Source organism: Sarcophilus harrisii, chromosome 1 (genome assembly GCF_902635505.1).
Source record: "Sarcophilus harrisii chromosome 1, mSarHar1.11, whole genome shotgun sequence".
NCBI classification, from domain to species: domain Eukaryota; kingdom Metazoa; phylum Chordata; class Mammalia; order Dasyuromorphia; family Dasyuridae; genus Sarcophilus; species Sarcophilus harrisii.
In genome coordinates, this window is record NC_045426.1 from 125,593,784 (window position 1) to 125,615,456 (window position 21,673).

A 21,673-nucleotide genomic window follows, 5' to 3' on the forward strand; every position below is an offset into this window, starting at 1 on the left:
GTGTCTTACTTTCAATATATTGTGTAGTTTTGCTGAAATTATTTTTCTCTCTCTCTGGGAATGGGTGAGAGAAGGAACACTGTAGGAAATATAGGTGAGACAAGAGATACCAGTAAAAAGCAATTTAAAAAAATAACATTCTAGCTTGTTCAGAGAATTTTTATATTTATTTTAAAGACTTTTTTGGGTGCTAATTATCATTCTCAAGCCCTATAGATAGCCCAGTTCCACCTATGACAAATTCAGATAAACAAGTGCATCATTATTTTATTTTATTTTTAAATATATAGAGCATTCTTTAAAAAATATCTTGTCCAATTCAAATTAATCTTGGATAAATAGGCTTGTCATAAATATGAATTTGCTCACTATAATAATAAACAACATTTCAGAAATGGTAATATTTATGCTTCAGATTCTGGGATTTCTCAGAGACTCCTATTTTAAAATATCATTGTTTGGATCAATGTTTATTATTGCTTATACTCTCTCATGAACTTAAAAAGGTTAAATGACAGCTTTTTGAAAACCCATCTTTGTGGGAAAATAATATATCTATAGAGGTTATACTGTTCTGCCACTTGGTATCAATTTCCCAATCCTAAATTTTTGTCCTGTCCTTGGGAATTCCCACAGTAAATGAGCAATAGTACCATACAAAGGGAAACAAGATTAAAGCCTATCCTATGTGTGAGAAAGGAGATGCCCAGACATTATTAGTCAGGATTCTGAATCACTAACATCCTCATCAGGGCAACAGTAATATTCCACAAAACATATCTGTCCATCTTCATTCTTAATCATATACTGTAAAGAGAGGAATCCCCGGTTATCAGTGCGAATAGACACCTTACATGATAGGGCTAAAGCCTTTGTAGATGGTTTCAGCAAAGAAATCTTGTATCTGTAGAAAAATAAGAAAATATTATTTACTTATTTAAACATGACAAAATTATCTTTAACTCCAAATGAAGGAATAAAAACTAATAAAACTATTAACATCCTTAAGAAATGAATTACTTAATTGAATACTATTTTCTCTTGATTTCTTTTACCTTCACCTCACACACATGCTGCCAAAATACTGAGATATTTTTTAAAAATAGCAATGCTATTTCTAGCCTTAAAAAATTTACTTTAAAAAGTTATCTACCTTTTTTTTTAAAACTTATCAAAATAAGTTTCTACTAAATCATTGCCCTTTCAAACTTCCTCCCCCAACACCTTAATTTTTTAAAAAACCATCATTGCCAACAGTATAAATTATGGCACAATGCATACTAAAAACTGACCTGTTAGTTTGGGTCTGATTGCAATGAAATGCTTCCATCAAATCAGAATCTTTGGGATAGTCAAGGTGTGAGCTTCCTGAATTTCCAAAAGTGGATAACCTAAAACATAAGATTACCAAATGCAATGGGCCTTTATAAAAGAAACTAAGTCAAAAGATTTTATTACTATTGTATCCTTCACACAAACATAATGAAAATGTTCTTACCCCTCCCTGATGAATAAAGAAACTGATAAATGGAAGGATCCTGGCTCAAAAGTCACTAGTACATTACTTTTGTCACCAAGAATCTACATATATCAATTTTTTTCCTAAGGCTATTGTACCATTATCTGTAACCAACCTCATCTCTAAACCTAATGTACTTTATTTTACTCTGAAATTCTGCAGCTTGGTGATCCTCATACAAGCAATCAATAAACAAATACTCACTGGGTTCTTCCTATTTGCTTAAGCACTATACAGAATATAGAATAAACATAAACAGCCCCATGCATTCAAGTAGCTTACAATTTAGAAAGACATAAAACTAGCAGACATTAAACAAACGGAGAATAAATCACAAGATAGTAATTGAATGCTTAACTGTTTCATGGAAACTAAGAGTATTGAAGGAATTCAGAAAAAATGTCAATGGGAGCTGTAGAAACTAGGGAAGATTTCATGGGGGAGCTGGATTTGAAAATGAACTTTGAGAAGGAAACAGTAAGATTTGAATAAGAGGGGGGAAAAATGCATTTTAGGAGAGGGTAACTTGAAGACTGAATTGGTCAATTTGCTTAATACCACCTCTCCATCTGTACTCTCCTTAAAAAAAGATTCCCTGACAAGCCCCAGTGGATGAGAAGTATAATCCCAGAAATGGTGCTAAAAGGTTCCTTAGGAAATTTTGCTTAAGACTTTGGAATTTCACTTTCTGCCTTTAGTTAATTGAGAGTTCTGGTCAATAAATTAAGTTTGAATTAAATGAAGTATTACTATATTCTTCTTTAGATTGTAATATATTTGTATAATGCTGTGAGAAGCTTTAACTGTCCTAAAAACAATCTGAGAACTAATTTTAAGAAGCTGACATTTTACTTTATAATGCTTAAAATAGGAAAGATATTTCAAAATATTTGGTTTTCCTCTAACCCAGTTCTAAATATAGAACCACTAGTTCAATAAAACAAGAGTAGTTACTATATTTCTGATTTTGAATTCTATGGCAAATTTCTTCTTATCTAGGAAGTCTCTCTGAAAAAATTCCCTTATCTCATACTAACCAAATCCTTGCTCTCTTTGGCATCCCACTTTTTCTGATCATTCATGTTTGACATTTTGTGATCCTACTTGGGGTTTTTCTTGACAAAGATATTGGAATGGTTTGCCATTTCTTTCTTCAGCTCACTTGACAGATGACAAAACTGAGGCAAACAGTTAAATGACTTGTCTAGGCTCACATAGCTAGTTGGTGTCTAAAGGGGCATTTGAACTCCGTTCTTCCAAACTCCAGGCCCAGTCCTCTATCCACTGCTCTAAGGATTTATGAAATCTATATTAAATTATTTTTTTTTACTCTTTCATATCTCTCTCATCTAAAGTGTAAGTTTATAGATTGAAGATACAAGGTATGCTATGCATTCATTCCTCGAAGTATCTAGCAGAGGTACTTTGCAATACTATGCAATAGTCATAGAAATATTTGCTGAAAACTGCACATACAAAGGACCACTTTTTTGTGTATTCATTGCACTAAAGTAAAACAAAAGAATATATAATACAACATTTCTCTAGAGCAAGGGCACCCTAATTTTCAATAGTCATCATCAATCATAAATGAATTGAAGTATGTAAATAATTACATTTAGCATCAATTAAATTACTAAGTGTTGCTACTCTGTTAGCATGATACCTCAAAGAAGTTATTAAATAACAGAAGCAGTGAATAAGTGGTTAGGTCCTGTGTCTACATGCTCATCATATATGCTAACTAATTAAATGGAGAAGAGGTAGCAAAAAAAAAAAAAAATGCAAAGAGATGATCAAAAATAAAATATCAATTTGGGGTACCTGAAATAAGGTTTTTCAGGTGACATGGTAATCTGCAGGACCTCACTGCTCATGTCTAATTCAGCAAATGCTTCACGCAGGCCTTCTGACTGAAGAATAATCTTATTAATAACATTTGTGCTGCAGAAATCAAAATCCAGTGTATCTTCAGGCTCTTGGGTATTAATTTTGCACACTGTCACTACTCCACCTTCTTCTAGAAAGAGTGTCAAAGGATTCCCATAACCTTGATAACACATCTTAAGTGCGGTTGAAGTTCCTGAAGAGAAATAAATCAATAATCAATAAGCACGCCAAGCTTACCTTTTTGCTTTTAGGTTCAACTTCTATTCAGATCACAAATAAAACTCATTTAAGTTATAGACTTTATTTATGTCTAACAGACATTGTAATGTTCATTTATAAATTTAATTTTATTTAAAGAAAAACAAAAATAAGAAAAAAGGAAAAACAGAAAAGGAATACAAAATAAAACAAAAGAGGACACTGTCATTTGCCCAGCAAAACATCTGGGAGGATTCAAAATATATAACAAATTACCAGATCAAGAAAGTATACATATTAGCAGAAGAAATTATATTCAAGAATGTCCATTTTTTTACTACCTTATAAATTTTTTCATTCCCTGAGGGTCCCTACTAGGCATTTCTATGGAGCCAGCTAGGAGGTATTTGCATTTGAGACAGATTAATCCCTAACTTCAGGGTGCTTCAGATCTTTTCTGGTTCTATCAGGAGAAGCCCAGTTTTGCCACAAGTCTTCTTGGTTTTTCACCAGTCTATGTTCTGCCTGAGGTATAGGTGGAGGAAATCTGAAGTGCTTAAAATTTACCAACCTACTCTGCCATCTTCCCAGAATCCTATAAGATGTGTGTGTGTGTGTGTGTGTGTGTTTGTAGAGACATTATGGAACAGTGAATAGGGCACTTAGAAGGAAGGCAGGCTTAGTCTCACTTTTGCCATATATTGGATGTGTAATCCTGTGTGATTGTTTAACCTCTTAATGTCTCTAAGAATGTAAGTTGCAGAAAGGGTACTAATCTGTATTGGTAGAAGAAGTTGGGAGTTCTATAAACTGATGAAATTAGTTTATATTACTCTAATAGTCTAGCCCATAGAAAATCCCAGAAATAGCAAGAATGACAAGAAAAAAAGTACTTAAAAAAATCTCTATTTTTGAAATTCCTAAATCATTCCTTGACTTCAAATACATGTACACATGATTTATAAGCATTATATAAGTATTGATACTGTAGCACCCAAAATTATGCAATATAAAAGGGTTTTTAAATTTCATTTACAGAAGCTACTTTTCATCTTCCAGAAGTCTTATAATCACAATTCTTCCGAAAGAGTGCTGACACAAAGGTGCTAGAGGTCCTAACATAATTGATCACTGAAAGATAATGATGCTGATAGCTAAGTCACTAATGACATTGTTAATAATGGCTACCTATGAAATGAGAAACCATTTTGAAGCAGGTTGTGGTGCCTTTAAGAAACTGTATTACCTATTGATCTGTGATTCCTTTCAGATTTCTAGCCCCTCCTGGCTAAGGCATATCCTCCTCAGACAAGTTGTCTTTCCAGGATGCCAGAGCCTTTGATTCAATTACAAATCCTGGTCAAAAAGCATCCCTTTGAATTCCAATAGGAGATCCAGGCTTGTCTCAGCCCCCATTCTGACTTGCTTGGGCTGCCCAGCCCTCACTGGTTCTGCTGTTCTGGCTTCTCAACCCTCACTCAGACACCCAATATAATGAGCTTCCATCAACTGAAGTCTTTGCAGATGGACCTTGGCAGCCCTCTTTACTGCCAGGACTTTTTGTCCACTGAGAACTACATTCTCAGTGCAAAACTCCATTTTCCACAGATCTGCCACTATAGAAGTCAGTCTCTGGTTAAACTAATTTCTATCTAACAATAAACTTTCATTTTGCAACTAATATTTGGGAATGAGTGAATTCTTTTACTCCTAAAACCTGTGGCCGATTTAAAGGGGATTCTTAATAATTCACTTATAGCCACTAACCTCTAGATCACCAGGAATCTAGACCACTCTAAACCTGATCAATTTGACCATAAAAATTCCCAGGAACCAATGGAATTATTCAAAAGAGGGGAGTCCTAATATTCACTAGTCAACCATGACCAGCTTTTGTTGAAAAGTCTTAAGCTAAATTCATATTTGTAATACAATAGAATTTTCATTTAATTACAAAATCCCATGCCCAACCCACTACAGGGCTATTGTAATAACAATGCTAAGCTGCTTTGGAGCTAAAATATTCACTGGCCAAGAGTTCCAGGGAGGGACTAAAATGGTTGTGAAGGATTTTTATGAATTCACATCTACATCGAAAGAACTATGACATTTTACATTTTTACGATTTCTTTAAAATTTCAAACCTAAGTAGAGGGTTATACTTTTAAAGTTCAGAGTGCAGGAAAATGTATTTAATTATTAAGAGGTTGTCTTTTTTTTTTTTTTTTTAAACCATAAACATATTTTAAAATAATGTTAATAAGTACATTATAACAACAATGTAGCTACAATTAAGCTACTCAAATAACTTCTGTAAGTTAAAATCTTGGCCATTTTCAAGTCTTTTATTTTAGTTTTAATTCCTGAGTGTCTAATATATTAAAAAGGATTGAAATTACCTCTGCAAAATTTGAAAAGGGTCATAAAGACACTTGATAGTTTTCAAAATATTCTATAATTTTTAAAAATCACTATTGACTTCTGATTAACGAACTCCCCAAATTAAAACTAATTCTAAATATCACTCCTAAATCAGTGAATTCTTGAGAGTGCCTTCATACAGTTATATCATGGCAGTAACACTAATATACCTGGCAAAGGAGTTGAACCAAAAATAGTCAAGCAGTCTAGAAGGACCGTTAAATTGATTCTAAATGTTATAGATTCTTCCCGAACAATAAACTCTTGAAATATTCCAGCCTGTAAAAAAAAGAAGCAGTGAAGATATAGATTTTTATACTAATGTATTAAACTATTTTGCAGATAGTTCTAAAGATTTCACTTCTAAGTATCTGAAAGTAGATCAGTTTGGCTCTGCCATTCACTACTGAGGAAACCTTCAGCAAATCATCTAACCACTCTGGGCTGTAAAATCAGGGGTGTATCAAATGATCTCTAAACTTACAATTTTAATTCTCCTTAGTTTTTGCATTTATTAGATTCCTGAACCCCCAAACTACTTACTATCTATGTGAGACTCTGTTTCTTTTCTGATCACCAATATGCTACAAAATCTATTATAAACAAAATTTCTATAAAAACGAAAATACTTTACCTAAAAACTAGATATTTCAAAAAGTGTTTCAAACAACAATACAGGGCAGGGAAAGAGTCTGCATAATCCTTTTGGTTAACTGTAAATTCTGATCTGTGAATATTATGTAGAACTCCTACAATTTGGCGCTAGAAAAGATCTAAAGATCACTTAGTCCAACATCCTCATTTTATAGATCACAGTTGAGGATCTAAAAGGGACCTTGAAGGCCATCAAATCAAACCCCTAATTTTAAACATGAATAAACTAAAGCAAAGAGACAAAATGATTGGTAAGGGGCTGGTTAGGGGCGGAGTTAGGCCTCAAACTCTGGACTTAGGACTCCAAGTTCAGTGCTCTTTCCTAAATCATAATTTAACAGATTATCATTCCAATGCATGCACAAAGAAAAGTGGAATAGTATGTATGTCTCCATACCTGAATGAACGCATTTGCTTGCAGACATTTTGCATTTTCTACTGTAACCTTGATTCCATTTGTTGTTGCAAAACAGGTTGCATGGTCTCTGAAATGAATGGCTTTTAATATATTTGAAAGATTCCTTACATTGTCAAGGATGGCAACTAAAATGCATTGGCTATTCCCATCTTCAAATTGTGTAGAAAGGGGCATTTTCTGTGTCACATAAGGTTATTTCCACTGGATAGTCCAAATTTAAACTGGGATTAGCCGCTGGCTGTTTGCCTTAGCCACCTATAAAAAAGATAAATGATAAAGATAAATGTTAATTTGAATCCAGTGACTTTAGAAAAAAATTTGCTTTAATTGTATTACCCAAAAAATGACTTAAAAAAAATCAATTTTGGATTTTCTTGGCACAGTCTATTCTTCTAAGCACAACTATTTAGATTCCTCTCCACTCCCCTGCAAGTGCAAGTAAAAAATTTGTACAATGGAAACATTACTGGATTAGAAACTAAGAGGCTTGGACTCAAATGTGAGTTCTGCCATTAAAGTTGGGAATGACTTTTCAGAGAATATTTCCTGAAAAATGCCCTCAACTACCCACATAGTGCTATTCTAAGAATAATGTATCTATAACTTCATATTATAAAATATTTTCACAGAATTCCCATTTACAATCAAAGCCTAGATTTTTTTTTTTTTTTTTTTTTTAATGTGTGAGGGTCAGATTTGTGAATTCATTAGAATAAGGAAGTTCTGGTGTATAAACTCACTCTAGAAAAGCAGACAACTGGTCTGTAATTTATAATTGTAGAAAGCTGCTTAGAGCACTGAAAAGTTAAGTGACTTGCCCGTGTTACTTAGCTAATATGTTTCTAAAGGAAGCCTTGAGTAATTTCCAAGCCTAGTCCTCTATGCCCTACTACTCCAACTTACCTGACAATAGTGTAACTATCATACAAAAGACTATATATAGGGAGTGGGATGGGAAAGTGACTAGACCCCAGTCAACTTCAGCTGTGTCAAAGCCAGGATTCCGGGCTAGTTCTGCCCACTCCCAGTAAAAAGAACAACAGATTTAGGGCTGGAGTGATTTCTAGAGATCCCTTGGTCCAAACATTGGATTTTACATATAAAGTAGAGGTATTTAGGTCCAGCACTGGACCTGGAATCAGTTAGACCGTCCTAGTTGGAAGACCCTGGGCAAGTCGGGTGATCTTGGCCTTGGTTTCCTCATCTGTATAAAATAAGGATATCTCCAACTTCCAGGTTATGATTCTAGCAGACATCAGACGATGTCTGTAAACTGCTTTGATAACCTTAAAGCGCAACATAATGCCAGTTACTATAACAATTTAAAGTCCCAGAGAGATTTGGCAGTCACAAAATTAGCACACCAAGGACCTGAAAGGTTGAATTTCACTTTTCCCTCAATAGAAGATTTATAGAAATTTTGCAAAATTATTTTTAAAGGGTTAAAATAATATTTGTTTAATTTCTAATAATAAAATTTAATTTAGATAAAAATTTTATTTTATTTATATATAATATATATTTATTTTATTTATATATAATTTATTTATTTTATTTATATATAATATATATTTATTTTATTTAATAAAAATTTATTTAAAATTTTAAAAAATAATTTATTTTATTTTAATTATTTTATTTATTTCATTTAATTAAAAAATATATTTATTTTATTTTTATAATATTATTTATTTTTTATTTTATTTTTATAATAATTTTTTTTTTTTTTTATTTTTTTTTTTTTTTATATAAAAAATATTTTTTTTTTTAATAATATATTTTTTTTTTTATATCGTATTTTTTTTATTTTATATTTTTTTTTTTTTTTAATTTTAATAAAAAATTTTTATTTTTATAAATTTTTTTTATTTTTTTTTAATAATAATATTTTTTTTTTTTTTTTTGTATAAATTTTATTTTTTTTTAATTAATAATTTATTTTTTTTTTTATAAAATATATTTTTTTTTTTTTTAATATTTTATTTTTTTTTTATTTAATATTTTAAATTTTTTTTTTATTAAATATTTATTTTATTTAATAAATGTTTATTTTTTTTATTTAATTATTTTTTATTTATTATTATATTATTTATTTATTTTATTTATATATACACACTATTTTATTTATATATTATATATATTTATTTTATTTATAAAAAATTTTATTTATTTATTATAATATTTATTTTATTTTATTAATTTTTAATTATTTTTTATTTTATTTATATATTATAATTTATTTTTTATTTATTTAAAATATTTATTTATGTAATTATTATATATTTATTTTTTTATTTATATATAAAAATTTTTATTTTTTTATATTAATTATTTATTTTTTTTATTTATAATAATATTTTTTTTTTTTTGTTTATATGTATAATTATTTTTTATTTTTTTATATATAAAAATTTTTATTTTTTATTATTTTTTTATTTATTTTATTTTATTTATTAATTTATTTTTTATATATTTATTTATTTATTTTATTTATATAAAATTATTTTTTTTATTTATTTAAATTTTATTCATATTATTATTTATTAAACCCCTCCCCGTCTCTCCACCCCTCCCCCACCCCGAGAAATAAAAAGCTTTATTCCCCCTAACTTCTTCCTTCAAGGCTCGGCTCAGATGATCCCTCCTAAGGAAGTTTCTCCCGATACCTCCCGATGGTGGGTGCTAGCTCCTCCCTTCATCGTCTAAGTATTATTTCTACCTCCCGCTCTTTTGTCTTTGCAGTTCCAGCCCCTAGCTCAGTGCCCAACTAGCCCAGACGTTTGTAGGGTCGGAATCAATTCCAGCCCCGCACAGCCTTCGCAAGGTCCTGAACAGTCTCCGTTCTCCTCAGTACCAGGACGGCATCACCGTTTTCCCGCTTTAAGCCTGGAAGGAAGCTCTTTTATCAGCTCCTGAGCCAGACCGGAAGAGTCGGGGGGGGGTTGGGTCGGGTCCTGCCTTGCCCAAACTTCACAAAACAGTGCGCGCATAACCCCTTCAGACAAACGTTTTCGGGAACCATAGAGCCGGGAAAGAGGAGAGAGAGGCAAGGCGGCTCGGAGCGGAAGGCGGAACAGGCAACGTGTGGTGTGCAACGTGCACGCCGGAAAAGGAGGATTCCGGGCAAGATGGCGGCTGTCAAGAGGAAGCGGCATGGAGGAGGGGGCCCCGAGGCTAAGAGGCCGAAGGGAAAAGGAAAAAATCCCGGAGCACCCGCCAAACTCCCTCCAGCCCCAAAGAAAACAGAGGAAGAGGAGGAATATCGCATCCCGGGCCCCGTCTCCAAGGTAAGGGCGGCAGCCCAGGGTCTCGCCGGGGAGCGTGGCTCTCGCGTGAGCCCCCCCCCCCCGGCGTTCTCCCCCGGGAGGGCCCAGCGATGTGGGGATCCTTGGGGCGGGTAGCTCCCGGCTCCCGCCAGCCTCCAGAGTCAGGCCGGGCCCACGCCGACCCGAGCACGTGGCTGTCACGGTCGAACGGACTGGGGGCCTAGCCCCAGTTTCAGAGCCGTCCCATAGGGGCATTTCTGCGCCTGTGTGTATTGGCGCGCGGTGGGAAAAGGCCATTTTTATAAAAATCCCGCCTCCGGGATTCCCGAGTCTGGGGTGGCCATCCCCGAGGGCAGTTGGGTGGGGGACGGTGTCCGAGTGAAGGCGCTGGGCTCGGAGGGAGCGCTAGGAAAGACTAAGGAGTAAAAGAAGTAGAGAGAAAAAATGAACAATTTGGATCTAGGAGCCTAAGGAGTAGTAAGTGAGAAGGGAAAAGTTACTTCTTACTAAGGAGTAAAAAGTTTGGTGCCAAAAGAAAGATGAGAAGAGGAATTCCATTGAGAGAAGGGAGATGAGGGACCTTAGTTTGAGGTGTAACCAGATGGAAATTCGAGAAGTTTACAAGACTGAAGACTCAGTCATCAATCCTCAAGCCCCCCTATTATTTTTTGAGTCACCATTCTGGGCACTGGGTATAAAGACCAAATAGTATTTGCCTTCTGTTTGCAAAGTCTCACCTATTCTGTTTTTACACTATTTTTTGTAGCCACCCCTTCTCTTTACTTATATGCTTGTCACCTTAGTGCAGATATTCCTTACCTCTTATTAGAGCATTGCTGTGGTTCCCAAATTGATAGCTCTGGCTTTCTCATCTTCAACACATTCTCCGCATAAATTCCAAATTGTTGTAATGAAGACATAGGCTTGTTTACTCTTCTGCCTTATAAGCTCCAGTGGCTCCCTCTTTCCTCTAGGATAAAATGAGAACTCTTCTGTGATGTTTAAAGTCCCTTACAATCTTACTCCACATTCCAGCCAAACTGGCATGCCCTATTGTTTTTTTTTTTTGTTTGAAGTTCTTCCACCCTGGTTTCAGCCCGTCTTCCCCTTTATGTCCGCTGTGTTCTAGCCAGCTTAGCCTTTTTGTTGTCCTCCACATGTGATGTATTCTACTTCCCGCCTTACACCTTTTCCAGACCGCTTCCCATGGGGAGATGCTCTCAAGTGCCAAGTGTCCTAGATGGACATCCAATCCTCTGAGTCTATAATGCTCCCACCAGTAATTACTAAGTATCTCCTTTATGTACATGTTATGTTCACTTTTCTGTACCCACATGGCATATCTCGATAGAGAATGTAAGCACTATTCAGCTCTTGGAGAGCTTCATATTCCTATAGCTGACATAGTGCATGATACATGACATATACCTGACATAAGTGATCGATAAATGTTTTATAATGAATGAAAAGGGAAGAGTCCTAGAATAAAACTGGGAAGGGAAGAGTAAGTGAAGGGGTTTTAGCAGGAATGCTAAAATTTTATGGTACCACAAATGCTGAGAAAAGGAAGAGTAAAGAGAGTGCTGAGAACAGGCTGAGGAATAAATGATAAATGATATCTTGATTATTTACATACACTAAAATAGTTCTGCTTTACCATGTAATGCCATCCTCCTCCCCCCATTTGAAGCCTTTTGTGTGCTGAGTACTGTTGTAGCTAAATGAGATAAAAAGTTTAAGATGTTTACTCTCATGAGAAGCTAATAGGCTTTGAGGAATTAATGACACATGCGCTAACATGTTAGTTTTCCTAATAAAAATATAGAGTGCTTGAGTAGTTCTGAGAGAAGGGTATAGTTATTGTCCTCAAAAAGACCAGGAAAACTGCCTGGGAAGGAGATTGCTTTACCAATTTCCACCCCTTTTCAGCCATTCTTGGGGGTTTATGAAATAAAGTAAATAAAGTGCTCTAATATATTTGTTATAAAGGGATCAACAAAAGAGCATTTTTCCTTTATTATCTGCAGAATTTAAGCCTGTGCTTCTTAATTTAACAAATAGAAAGCATACACACACTTGACTGATAACTTTTTAAAAAAATTTTTTTTTTTTTGAGAAAAATTTCTTTACAACATTATCCCTTGCACTCATTTCTGTTCCGACTTTATCCCTCCCTCCCTTTACCCCTCCCTCCCTTTACCCCTCCCCCAGATGGCAAGCAGTTCTATATTGACTGATGACTGATAACTTTTAAGTAGTAAAGGAATTCTAACAGCTGAAATTAATTTCCTTTTATTTATTTTGGCTCCTTCTTAGACAACAAACTTCTATTTCACTTGCTTGGCCTTCTCAACCCCTTAGAGGCAAGGCCTTTTTTCTTTTTCTTTTTTTTCTTTTGTATTCCTAAGCATAATACTTTGCACAGCATAGTAGCCTTTTAATTGTTTTTGTTGAATTATTGGGATGCCTTGTAAAACTGTAATAAGTAAAAAATGAAGAAGATTAAAACTTGAAGCTTGACTTTCTTTTAACAAAGACAAAAAAACTAAGGAAATGCCCATTCTTTGATTGAGGAAGGACTACACAGAATAGCATTTAGTGGTTAGCTAGCTTTCTTGAGTTCTTGGGACCAGCTTTCCTTTCAGCAGAGTAATCACCACAAGAATAACCAGGGATAAAGTCCAAATTATTATCTCCTTCACAGTCTGTCTCCTTGTCTGGGGCCCCGGGCTAGCTTTCTGGAGGCCTTCACACAGGCTTTAGTCTCCCCACCACGGTGGGTCCACCACCCACCGTGGTGGGAGAAGGAAGGTCTTGTCCAGTCCTTGTTGGCTCTTAATTAATCCATTATAATTACATCATTGTAGGTGTCAATCTTGTAGAAGCATATTAAGTACTAAGTACATGTACTGAACTAGAGAACTATTAATCACCAGGCTAAACTAGGTTTATTATAAACAATGGTTATTGTATTATCAAGTTTCAAGTATGCTTCTCCAGAGTTCTCTCTACAATTTAGGATGATGTATTGTCATTGTGTTAAAAGAAACATGCACAGGAAGACTTTCACAGAAATCTAGGAATATTTTTATGAACTGATTGGAGAAGGAATTGAGCAAAACTAGGAGAACAATTTATATAACTGTAACACTGTTAAGGAAAATAACTTTGAAAGACTTAAGAACTCTGATCAGTACAGTGATTGACCACAATTCTAGAAACTTTTGAATCTTGCTTCCCAATCCTGGACATATAGTTGCTGGAATAGTTATAGAATGTGATTTAAAAAAATTTTTTTTAAAGATTCACTTGATCCTAACAGTGATTTTTTTTGTTACATAGAAGGATCATTGACATGAGGAAGCCTACAGAAAAGGGAAATAGTGAGTGTTGCCAAAGAAAAAAATTATTAATCAAACATTAAAGAATCCTGAAGAGAGCATCAGGGAGATAAAGATAAACAAGACAGTTTTGGATCTACTTAATTTGTTATCTACTTTAAAGAAATATATATGTAATAGGGATTGTATTTGTCATTCATAATAATAATAAAAATTTTACAAATGCAGCATGGGGAGGTGCCATCAATTCTAAATAAAGCATCACTTCATATTTACATTAAAATCTTATATGCAGTATATGAATAGATAATCCAATCACGCTTTACCATCTGTTTATATAATACTACAGTACTATATCAGAAGACTTGGCTTTGAATTTCAGTTCAATCACTTGGTATCTGTGCACCTGTAGTATCATTTGACCTCATTAGTAAAAGGGGATTATACTTTTAGTTCTGATTTCACAAGGTGTTGTGAGGAAAGTAGTTGGTATGTTTTAACATGTTAATGTAATTATGAATTCTCTTTTCTATTAGAGTAAGTCCCTATAAAATTACCTCTTTGGTCTTTCCTACTTAAATATAATTATAGCATAAATGTTTAAAGTGTGTCAACAGTCATAATAAGTAATATCAATCTAGTTAAATTTGAGATTTGGTTCTTAGGGGTATATGTTCAACACCTTTTTAAAGTTTGTAAGTCTCTACACGAACTGATGCTAAGTGAAATGAGCAGGACCAGGAGATCATTATATACTTCAACAACAATACTAGATGATGACCAGTCCTGATGGATCAGGCCATCCTCAGCAACGAGATCAACCAAATCATTTCTAATGGAGCAGTAATGAACTGAACTAGCTATACCCAGAAAAAGAACTCTGGGAGATGACTAAAAACCATTACATTGAATTCCCAGTCCCTATATTTATGCACACCTGCATCTTTGATTTCCTTCACAAGCTAATTGTACAATAATTCAGAGTCTGATTCTTTTTGTACAGCAAAATAATGTTTTGGTCATGTATACTTATTGTGTATCTAAGTTATATTTTAATATATTTAACATCTACTGGTCATCCTGCCATTTAGGGGAGGGGGTGGGGGGGGTAAGAGGTGAAAAATTGGAACAAGAGGTTTGGCAGTTGTTAATGATGTAAAGTTACCCATGTATATATCCTGTAAATTAAAGGCTATTAAAAAAAAAAAAAAAGAATATTTGACTGGTAAATAGGAAAAAAAAAAAGTTTGTAAGTCTCAAAATTATTTTTCTTCTAGGGTAAATGGAAGAATAAGGAGAGAGTACTTATCTTCTCATCGAGGGGAATAAATTTCAGAACAAGACATTTAATGCAAGATTTAAGAACGTTAATGCCACATTCTAAAGCAGGTTGGTTTGTCCTGTAAGGCATCTCTTCTTATTGAATACTTTTGAAACTTTATGTTGGAAATAGTTATTTGAAGATGTTTGTATAATTATATTTCCACAGAGAGTAATAGATCATGTAATTAGGACAATCTTTTCTGTGTGACTAGCACTGGTTATTTGGTGGCATTATTAGGGAATAAAGCACTTCAAAAATATAATCTTTCAAGTCCCCAGATCATGTTCATCTCCATTTTTATTGATATAAATCTTTCTAAAAGGATTTATATACTTTCTCCTTACTTAAAAAAGAATTACTGAACACAGTTTAAATTTTTCTTGATGGCTCAAGATCCTCACTGTAATAGCTAGTTATTTATATAGTACCTACTCTATAGCTGGCATTATGGTAAGCAATTTGCAGTTATCTCATTTCATCATCACAACCATTTGACAAATAAAAAAGCTGAGGCAGGCAGATTAAATGAGTTGTCTGGGTCACATAGCTAGTGTGTTTGAGAGTGGATTTGAACTCTGGTCGTCTTGGCCAAGAATTCTGTCTATATGTCAGTCAGCTGCCATCATATCTGAATTATGTTAATGTGAATATGAAATGTTATATTGCCCTGTAATACTGTAATGTGCTCAAGGCCTGTGGGACTATTTCTTTCTCCACATAATTCCAGCTACCATTCTTTAATTCTTGGTCTTGCATGGTTTCCAGAACTGCTGAATTTTAATGTTGCTCCTGATAGGCTTCTGGGTTTCATTTATTACATGAAAGAGTTTGGTTGGCTTCTTAAAGTCTTTTCCATTTCAAAATCAATAATTCTATAAAAGGACAATCTTTAAAAAAAAAAAAAAAAAAAAAACTGGCATTCTATCAAAGTTTCCATGTGGCAGTAACATGAAATACAACATTTTGTGGAGGATTAAAAATGAATATGGAAAGAAGCAGTGGAGAGATATAGGGTGAGTATGAACAGGGAGTTAACTTATTTATAGTTAAAAAGAATAAAAGATGTTAGTAAGAGAAGATGAGTTGATAATGTGGTGAAATTGATAGGTGGACAGCCAGAGTACTCTACTGGAAAGGAGTTGCTAGGGAGGAAGGGCATGAGACAGCTCACCTTTAGCATGGATAGGACACAAAGTGAACAAATATGGATAGTTGCCATCTGCATTATTGGAAAACATCTGAGATTTGAATCCATTTGAATATATTGGCAAAATGTTTATATAAGCATCAGGTGTGAAGATTAATATTTTTTGTTACATTTAAATTGCTTTCTGTGGATGTGATCTTTATAGAACAAATTTTTGTTGGGATATTTCAAATTCTTTTGGAAGTTATTCATTTTTGGTTACTTTTTTTCTTTTATCAGATAACAAAATGGACCGGAAAGACAAGTTGTTTGTAATTAATGAGGTAATTTAGAAAAGAGACAAATGTAGAACTTTTTAAACGTCCTTTAGAAATTTGATTAAAGATATTAAGATAATAACTTGATTTAACTTACTTGAAAAAATAAAGGGATACATGGTATGTAGGTGTTTGAATACTTAGTGGATTTTGGAAGTAAACAGACATTTATTAAGTGCTTATTATGTGCTTTGAAGTTATTATGTCATTTCATCCTCATCATCGTGGGAGATTATTCCCATTTTATAATTGAGGAAACTGAGGCAGAGATTATGTCTTGCCCAGAGTCATATAGCTATCAAGTGTCTGAAACCTAACTAGAATTTAGGCCTCCTGCTTTCTCCACTGCACCACTTAGCTGTTTATATATATATGTGTGTGTGTGTGTATGTGTATAGCATTCCTTGAAACTAAGAAATTATCAAGTTTAATACTTGAATTAACAAGTAAATTGCATTAGGATTTACTTTCAAATTATCTTTTAATTGTATCTTTTTTTAAAGACTGTAGACCTTAGGAAGGATCCATGTTTTTAGCATATGTTTTGAGGCTACATTATGTACTAAAAGTGTAATCTAAGATCTATTTGGTGATCATTTTTGAGATGTTTAAAGTAAGAGTTAATGAGTGAATCTAGTTTACATTGTTTATGTTTTCTAAAGATGAGGAAATATTTTAGTCTCTGAGATTTTGTTCAATTCTGTCTTTCATATATTAAGGATTTTGCTAAGCTACATTATTAAATGTGGCATGATTTAAAGTTTTTAATCTTTATTTTAGTGTTTAATGCAATTCAACAAGCATTTATTAAGTGCACTGAATTGGGGATACACAGAGAAAATTTACTTTGAAGGAACTTAACGTTATATTGAAAAGATAGGACAACTGTATAACTACAGTGTAATTGAAATAAGGAGAATACTAACAGCTCTCTCTCAGGTTCAGAAAAGACTTCTCCCAGAAAGTAGCAGGTGAACTGAGGCCTTCTAAAAGAATAGAGGAGGGCATATGACTCAGGCATTCGCTGGACAGGAAAAAAAGTCTGACATTTTTTGGACTTGAAGTCAAGAAAAACAAATAAATGGCAACAGAGAACAGCATGATTGCCTTATTTACTCTAAAAGTAACAAAAATAATAATTGTCTTCATGACCTTTGTCTCTACTTTATGAAAGGAAGTGATAAATGCTATTTGGATTGTACTGTTCAGCAAGGGAATCTCCAGACTTATTTCTCTTCCATCACTTACTCTGATACTGGGCTTCTCCATACTCACTCTATTTGGACCAAAGAGATATATGAGAATTTACTTTTTTATAGCCCTAAAATATTTTCTCTTTTCATGTTCTTAGTTTTTGTGATTTGTAAACAGAATTAAAAATTCCTGGCTATTGAGGGTTGAGTTCATCACTAGATAAAACTTAGAGCTAAAGTCAAAGCAGAAGGTAGCTATCTTCATGTGAGAAGACAGGAGTCCTCTTAGCCTGTGAGAGAGGAAAGGAATGAGAATGAGACAGAGTACAGTTACTTTTCCAGATTAATTCTAAGAAAAGAACCAGGTTTGTTGCTTGTTCTGGTTCCATCTAACCCCTTCCCTCTGCTTTTCAAAGTTTGTTTTTGTGATTCAATAGTCCAGCCTGATTAGCTTCCTTGTTGTTCAAGATAATGTTCTTCTGGTTTTGAGTTTTACATAGGCCACCTACCCCCATTCCTCCTCTCACTTGGAATGTACTACTCTTTCCTTACCTGAACAGAACAGAGCTATTAAAAACCCTTGATTCCTTCCCATCTCAGCTACTTCATGAACCTTTCTATATAATACAAACTGGGCCCCTTCCCCCCCCCCCCCCTTACCCTCACACCACCACTTTGTAGTTTTTATAACTATTTGGACATAAGTGTATTTCCTTCCAACAGTTTTAAGTTAATTTTTTCTTTGTATCCCTACCACCTAGTGCATATTATGTGTGCTTGTTGATTGATATCAAATGACTGCTTCATTTGAGCATCTACTGAACATTTATGAAAAGAATTTTTGTCAAATTTACTAGACCGTTTAGATCAATTTTTAGAGCTTTTATTTCCCACCATTTATGTCATTTAGGTCTGTGAAATAAAGAACTGCAATAAATGCATCTATTTTGAAGCCAAGAAAAAACAAGATCTCTATATGTGGTAAGAGAATGTATTGCATAAACAGTAGAATTGTTCAATTTAAAATACCTTTGATGCATATACCACAGAAATATAGAAATGTGTAGAAATCCAGATTTCAAGTAATTTCATTAGTACTGTTTTAATCTGCCATTTTTGTTTTCCATAAAAAATGAAAGATTTGTTGAGTTTTTTTAAATAAGATAATAAACTACAAGATATTAAAATGCATTTTATTTCTCTTAGCATCAATTATTTAGTGAGTATTTTGTATTCCCCCCCCCCTAATTTCTTAAATAATTTCTTTGTTTTCAGGCTTTCAAATTCACCTCAAGGGCCATCAGCTAAGTTCTTAGTTCAAAATAGTAAGTTGATATAATAATGAAGCCTTTACTGATATGTTGTTTGAAATATTTTTGGATTAGATATAATAAATCTAAATCTGTTTTTTCAAAATCCATTGTAGTTCATACTTTGGCAGAGTTAAAGATGACTGGAAACTGTTTGAGAGGTTCACGTCCTCTTCTGTCTTTTGATCCTGTAAGTTCAATGTGTTTTGTATGACAACTGTTCTTTTTTTATTCCACATGGCATATTTTATTGTGACTATTATAAATTATTATTTGTTGGCCAATAATAATGTTGTTGCTTTTATAGATTTTTGATGAATCTCCACATTATTCTTTGATAAAAGAACTCCTTATTCAGGTAAATTTTTAGAAGTGTATGATGAATTGAATTCTGTTTAAAGAAAAAAAATTATTTGGGGGGGGTTGTTATATTCATTTAGGAAGCTTGAGTTTTGTTGCAACAAAAGTTAAAATGATAAAAATAAATAATTCTGGAAAAAACAATCAAGATATCAATCAACCCACTTTTATAGTTAAAGGGGAGAATGCATTTATTTTTAAATGCACATGTTAAACATAGCTGTTAGTATATCAAATCAAAACAATGTAAATTTGAATTAGAGTTTCACATGTATGTTTATGTATGTTTGCCACATATGTATGTTTGTATGTATATATACATAAATATGTGTATTTCTTCAATAGATTTTTTGTACTCCACAATACCATCCCAAGAGCCAACCATTTGTTGATCATGTGTTTACCTTCACCATTATGGACAACAGGATCTGGTTTCGTAATTATCAGGTAAGATAAATAAAAACTTAAAAAAAAAAAAAAAGTCACTCAAAGTATTTTTGAAACTGGATCCTGATCTTACCAGGAAGTTAGTGTGGTTTACTGGAAGGAACATTAGCTTTTGAGTGAGATCCCAGATTCTGGTTCATCCACTACATAAGATAGTAGATTTGTTGCTAGAAAGAACTATAGAGGTCATGTAGTTGAATACCTCAAAATATTCCTCCCCTCTTACCCAATCTCTTTGCCATTGAGGAAACTTAGGTCCAGTCTTGAGTGAATTGTAAAATTTCAAGTCTCCAGGTCTATAGTTAATAATTTTGTGATGTTAGGTAACTCATTTTAACCCCTCTGAGCTTCATTTTCCTAATTTGTAAATAGTTATAGTGCTTACACTAACCCTTTTATAAGATCTTTGTAAAGATTAATTAAAATAATGTGTATAATGAATTTTATGATTGTAAAGTAGTTACATATTATTACCAGTTAATGATACATGTGACTTCTATGGAGCCTGAGAACTTAAGTGACTTGTTTGGAGTGACATAGTCACATATAAGTCTTTACTACATCTTTCTTTCCCGATGGCAGCTCTTATCCACTCCCATCATATTGCCTTTCATTTGTTAGATGCCATATTTAAATGTAATGAAATAAAATTAGATTATAACAGTTGCTGGACATAATTGTGATGTGATATAGCCCTTATTTATAGAGAGGATATTAGAAACAAATCCAGAAATCTCTCTATTATAGATCATAGAAGAAGATGCTGCTCTTGTAGAAATTGGACCTCGATTTGTTTTAAATCTCATAAAGATTTTCCAAGGCAGTTTTGGAGGACCAACTTTATATGAAAATCCACACTACCAGTCACCAAATATGGTAAGCTGGGTTTGGGCTTTAGTTTTAACAATTCTTGTTGTATTAGAGCTTTATTTCAGTGATTTTCTTGAGATAATTGGTATTTAATTTGTAATCCTTTGTTCTATTCTGTGAAGTAATTATAATTTCAAAACAGTCTCTTATTTTAGTCCTCGACTTTTCATTTTGTTTCTAGCATCGGCGTATAGTGAGAATGGCCACAGCTGCAAAATACAAGGAAAGACAACAAGTCAAAGATGTACAGAGGCTCAAGAAGAAAGAAGAAAGGACTATTATTCCAGAAGATCCTACTGATGATGTCTTTAAGACACCAGCTGAAGAAAAGCCAGTGGAAATACTGTATGTGAAACCAGAACCCAAAGTCACTTTGAAAAAAAGAAAGAAAAAGATACACAAAAGACAAAGAAAAATGATGCAGAAAGCTTTGAAGACTAAGAAAGCAGAGTGAATCAGTGGAAAACAAATGTTTTCCATTGTTTTGTATTTATTTTGCATTCAACATGTAAATACATTTTTTTATCAGGACTTTGATACTTTTATAGTGGACTGATGAACAAATAAAGGGCTAAAAGTATTTGATGGAAGATTTTGTTTATCTCACTTTTACAATAAAAAATGGACAAGAATCCAACAGTACATTTATTTTTCTTAAGATGTTTTTGGGTAATTCAGAATTAATAGTAACTAAAAAATTTTTAAACTTATAATTGCGTACTATTAAGGCAATATTTTTTAGTGTTATAAAGCTGACTTAAGATTCAAACACATTTTATAGCACTAAAGATGCTTAATTTATCAGTTATTCAGCAGGCATTTATTAAGTGCTTATTATGTCGCTATCAGTACATTAAAATACAGGGGAATACAAAGCAAAAGAAAACCAATCCCAGCTTTTGGGGTACTTGTGGGGGAAGGTTACATATATCAATCAAAAGATATATGGCAAATACAAATGAGATGGAAGGAAACTTAGAAAAGGGGTATTCTAGCAG

The 21,673-nt window shown here is 33.3% G+C and overlaps 2 protein-coding genes across 2 annotated transcripts; one reads left to right on the plus strand and one right to left on the minus strand.

The window, feature by feature from the left end:
- Positions 1-148: 148 nt before the first annotated feature.
- Positions 149-10,034, minus strand: RAD1 (RAD1 checkpoint DNA exonuclease). The gene is made up of 7 exons (XM_031964067.1): positions 9,706-10,034; positions 8,273-8,277; positions 7,080-7,355; positions 6,199-6,307; positions 3,344-3,602; positions 1,293-1,391; positions 149-904 (listed from the first exon to the last, which is right to left on the minus strand). The coding sequence occupies exons 3-7, from the start codon at positions 7,272-7,274 to the stop codon at positions 721-723; spliced, it is 846 nt and encodes a 281-aa protein (XP_031819927.1). The 5' UTR covers positions 7,275-7,355; positions 8,273-8,277; positions 9,706-10,034; the 3' UTR covers positions 149-720.
- An 89-nt stretch (positions 10,035-10,123) lies between these two features.
- Positions 10,124-21,314, plus strand: BRIX1 (biogenesis of ribosomes BRX1). The gene is made up of 10 exons (XM_003759950.4): positions 10,124-10,387; positions 14,985-15,096; positions 16,458-16,501; positions 18,599-18,669; positions 18,964-19,013; positions 19,115-19,188; positions 19,306-19,356; positions 19,704-19,805; positions 20,553-20,681; positions 20,857-21,314. Exons 1-10 carry the CDS (start codon positions 10,229-10,231, stop codon positions 21,127-21,129), a joined length of 1,065 nt encoding a protein of 354 aa, XP_003759998.1. The 5' UTR covers positions 10,124-10,228; the 3' UTR covers positions 21,130-21,314.
- Positions 21,315-21,673: the final 359 nt, after the last annotated feature.

What these genes read in the sequence shown, in the direction of transcription:
- RAD1 (XM_031964067.1), bottom strand. Translation starts at nt 7,274, where the DNA reads ATGCCCCTTTCTACACAATTTGAAGATGGGAATAGCCAATGCATTTTA. An exon ending in CCTGAAAAACCTTATTTCAG is followed by an intron (nt 1,392 to 3,343) that starts GTACCCCAAATT and finishes CTTATGTTTTAG; the next exon opens with GTTATCCACTTTTGGAAATT. An exon ending in AATCAGACCCAAACTAACAG is followed by an intron (nt 905 to 1,292) that starts GTCAGTTTTTAG and finishes ATTTTTCTACAG; the next exon opens with ATACAAGATTTCTTTGCTGA.
- BRIX1 (XM_003759950.4), top strand. Translation starts at nt 10,229, where the DNA reads ATGGCGGCTGTCAAGAGGAAGCGGCATGGAGGAGGGGGCCCCGAGGCT. An exon ending in AGTTGTTTGTAATTAATGAG is followed by an intron (nt 16,502 to 18,598) that starts GTAATTTAGAAA and finishes TATGTCATTTAG; the next exon opens with GTCTGTGAAATAAAGAACTG. An exon ending in AAACAAGATCTCTATATGTG is followed by an intron (nt 18,670 to 18,963) that starts GTAAGAGAATGT and finishes CTTTGTTTTCAG; the next exon opens with GCTTTCAAATTCACCTCAAG.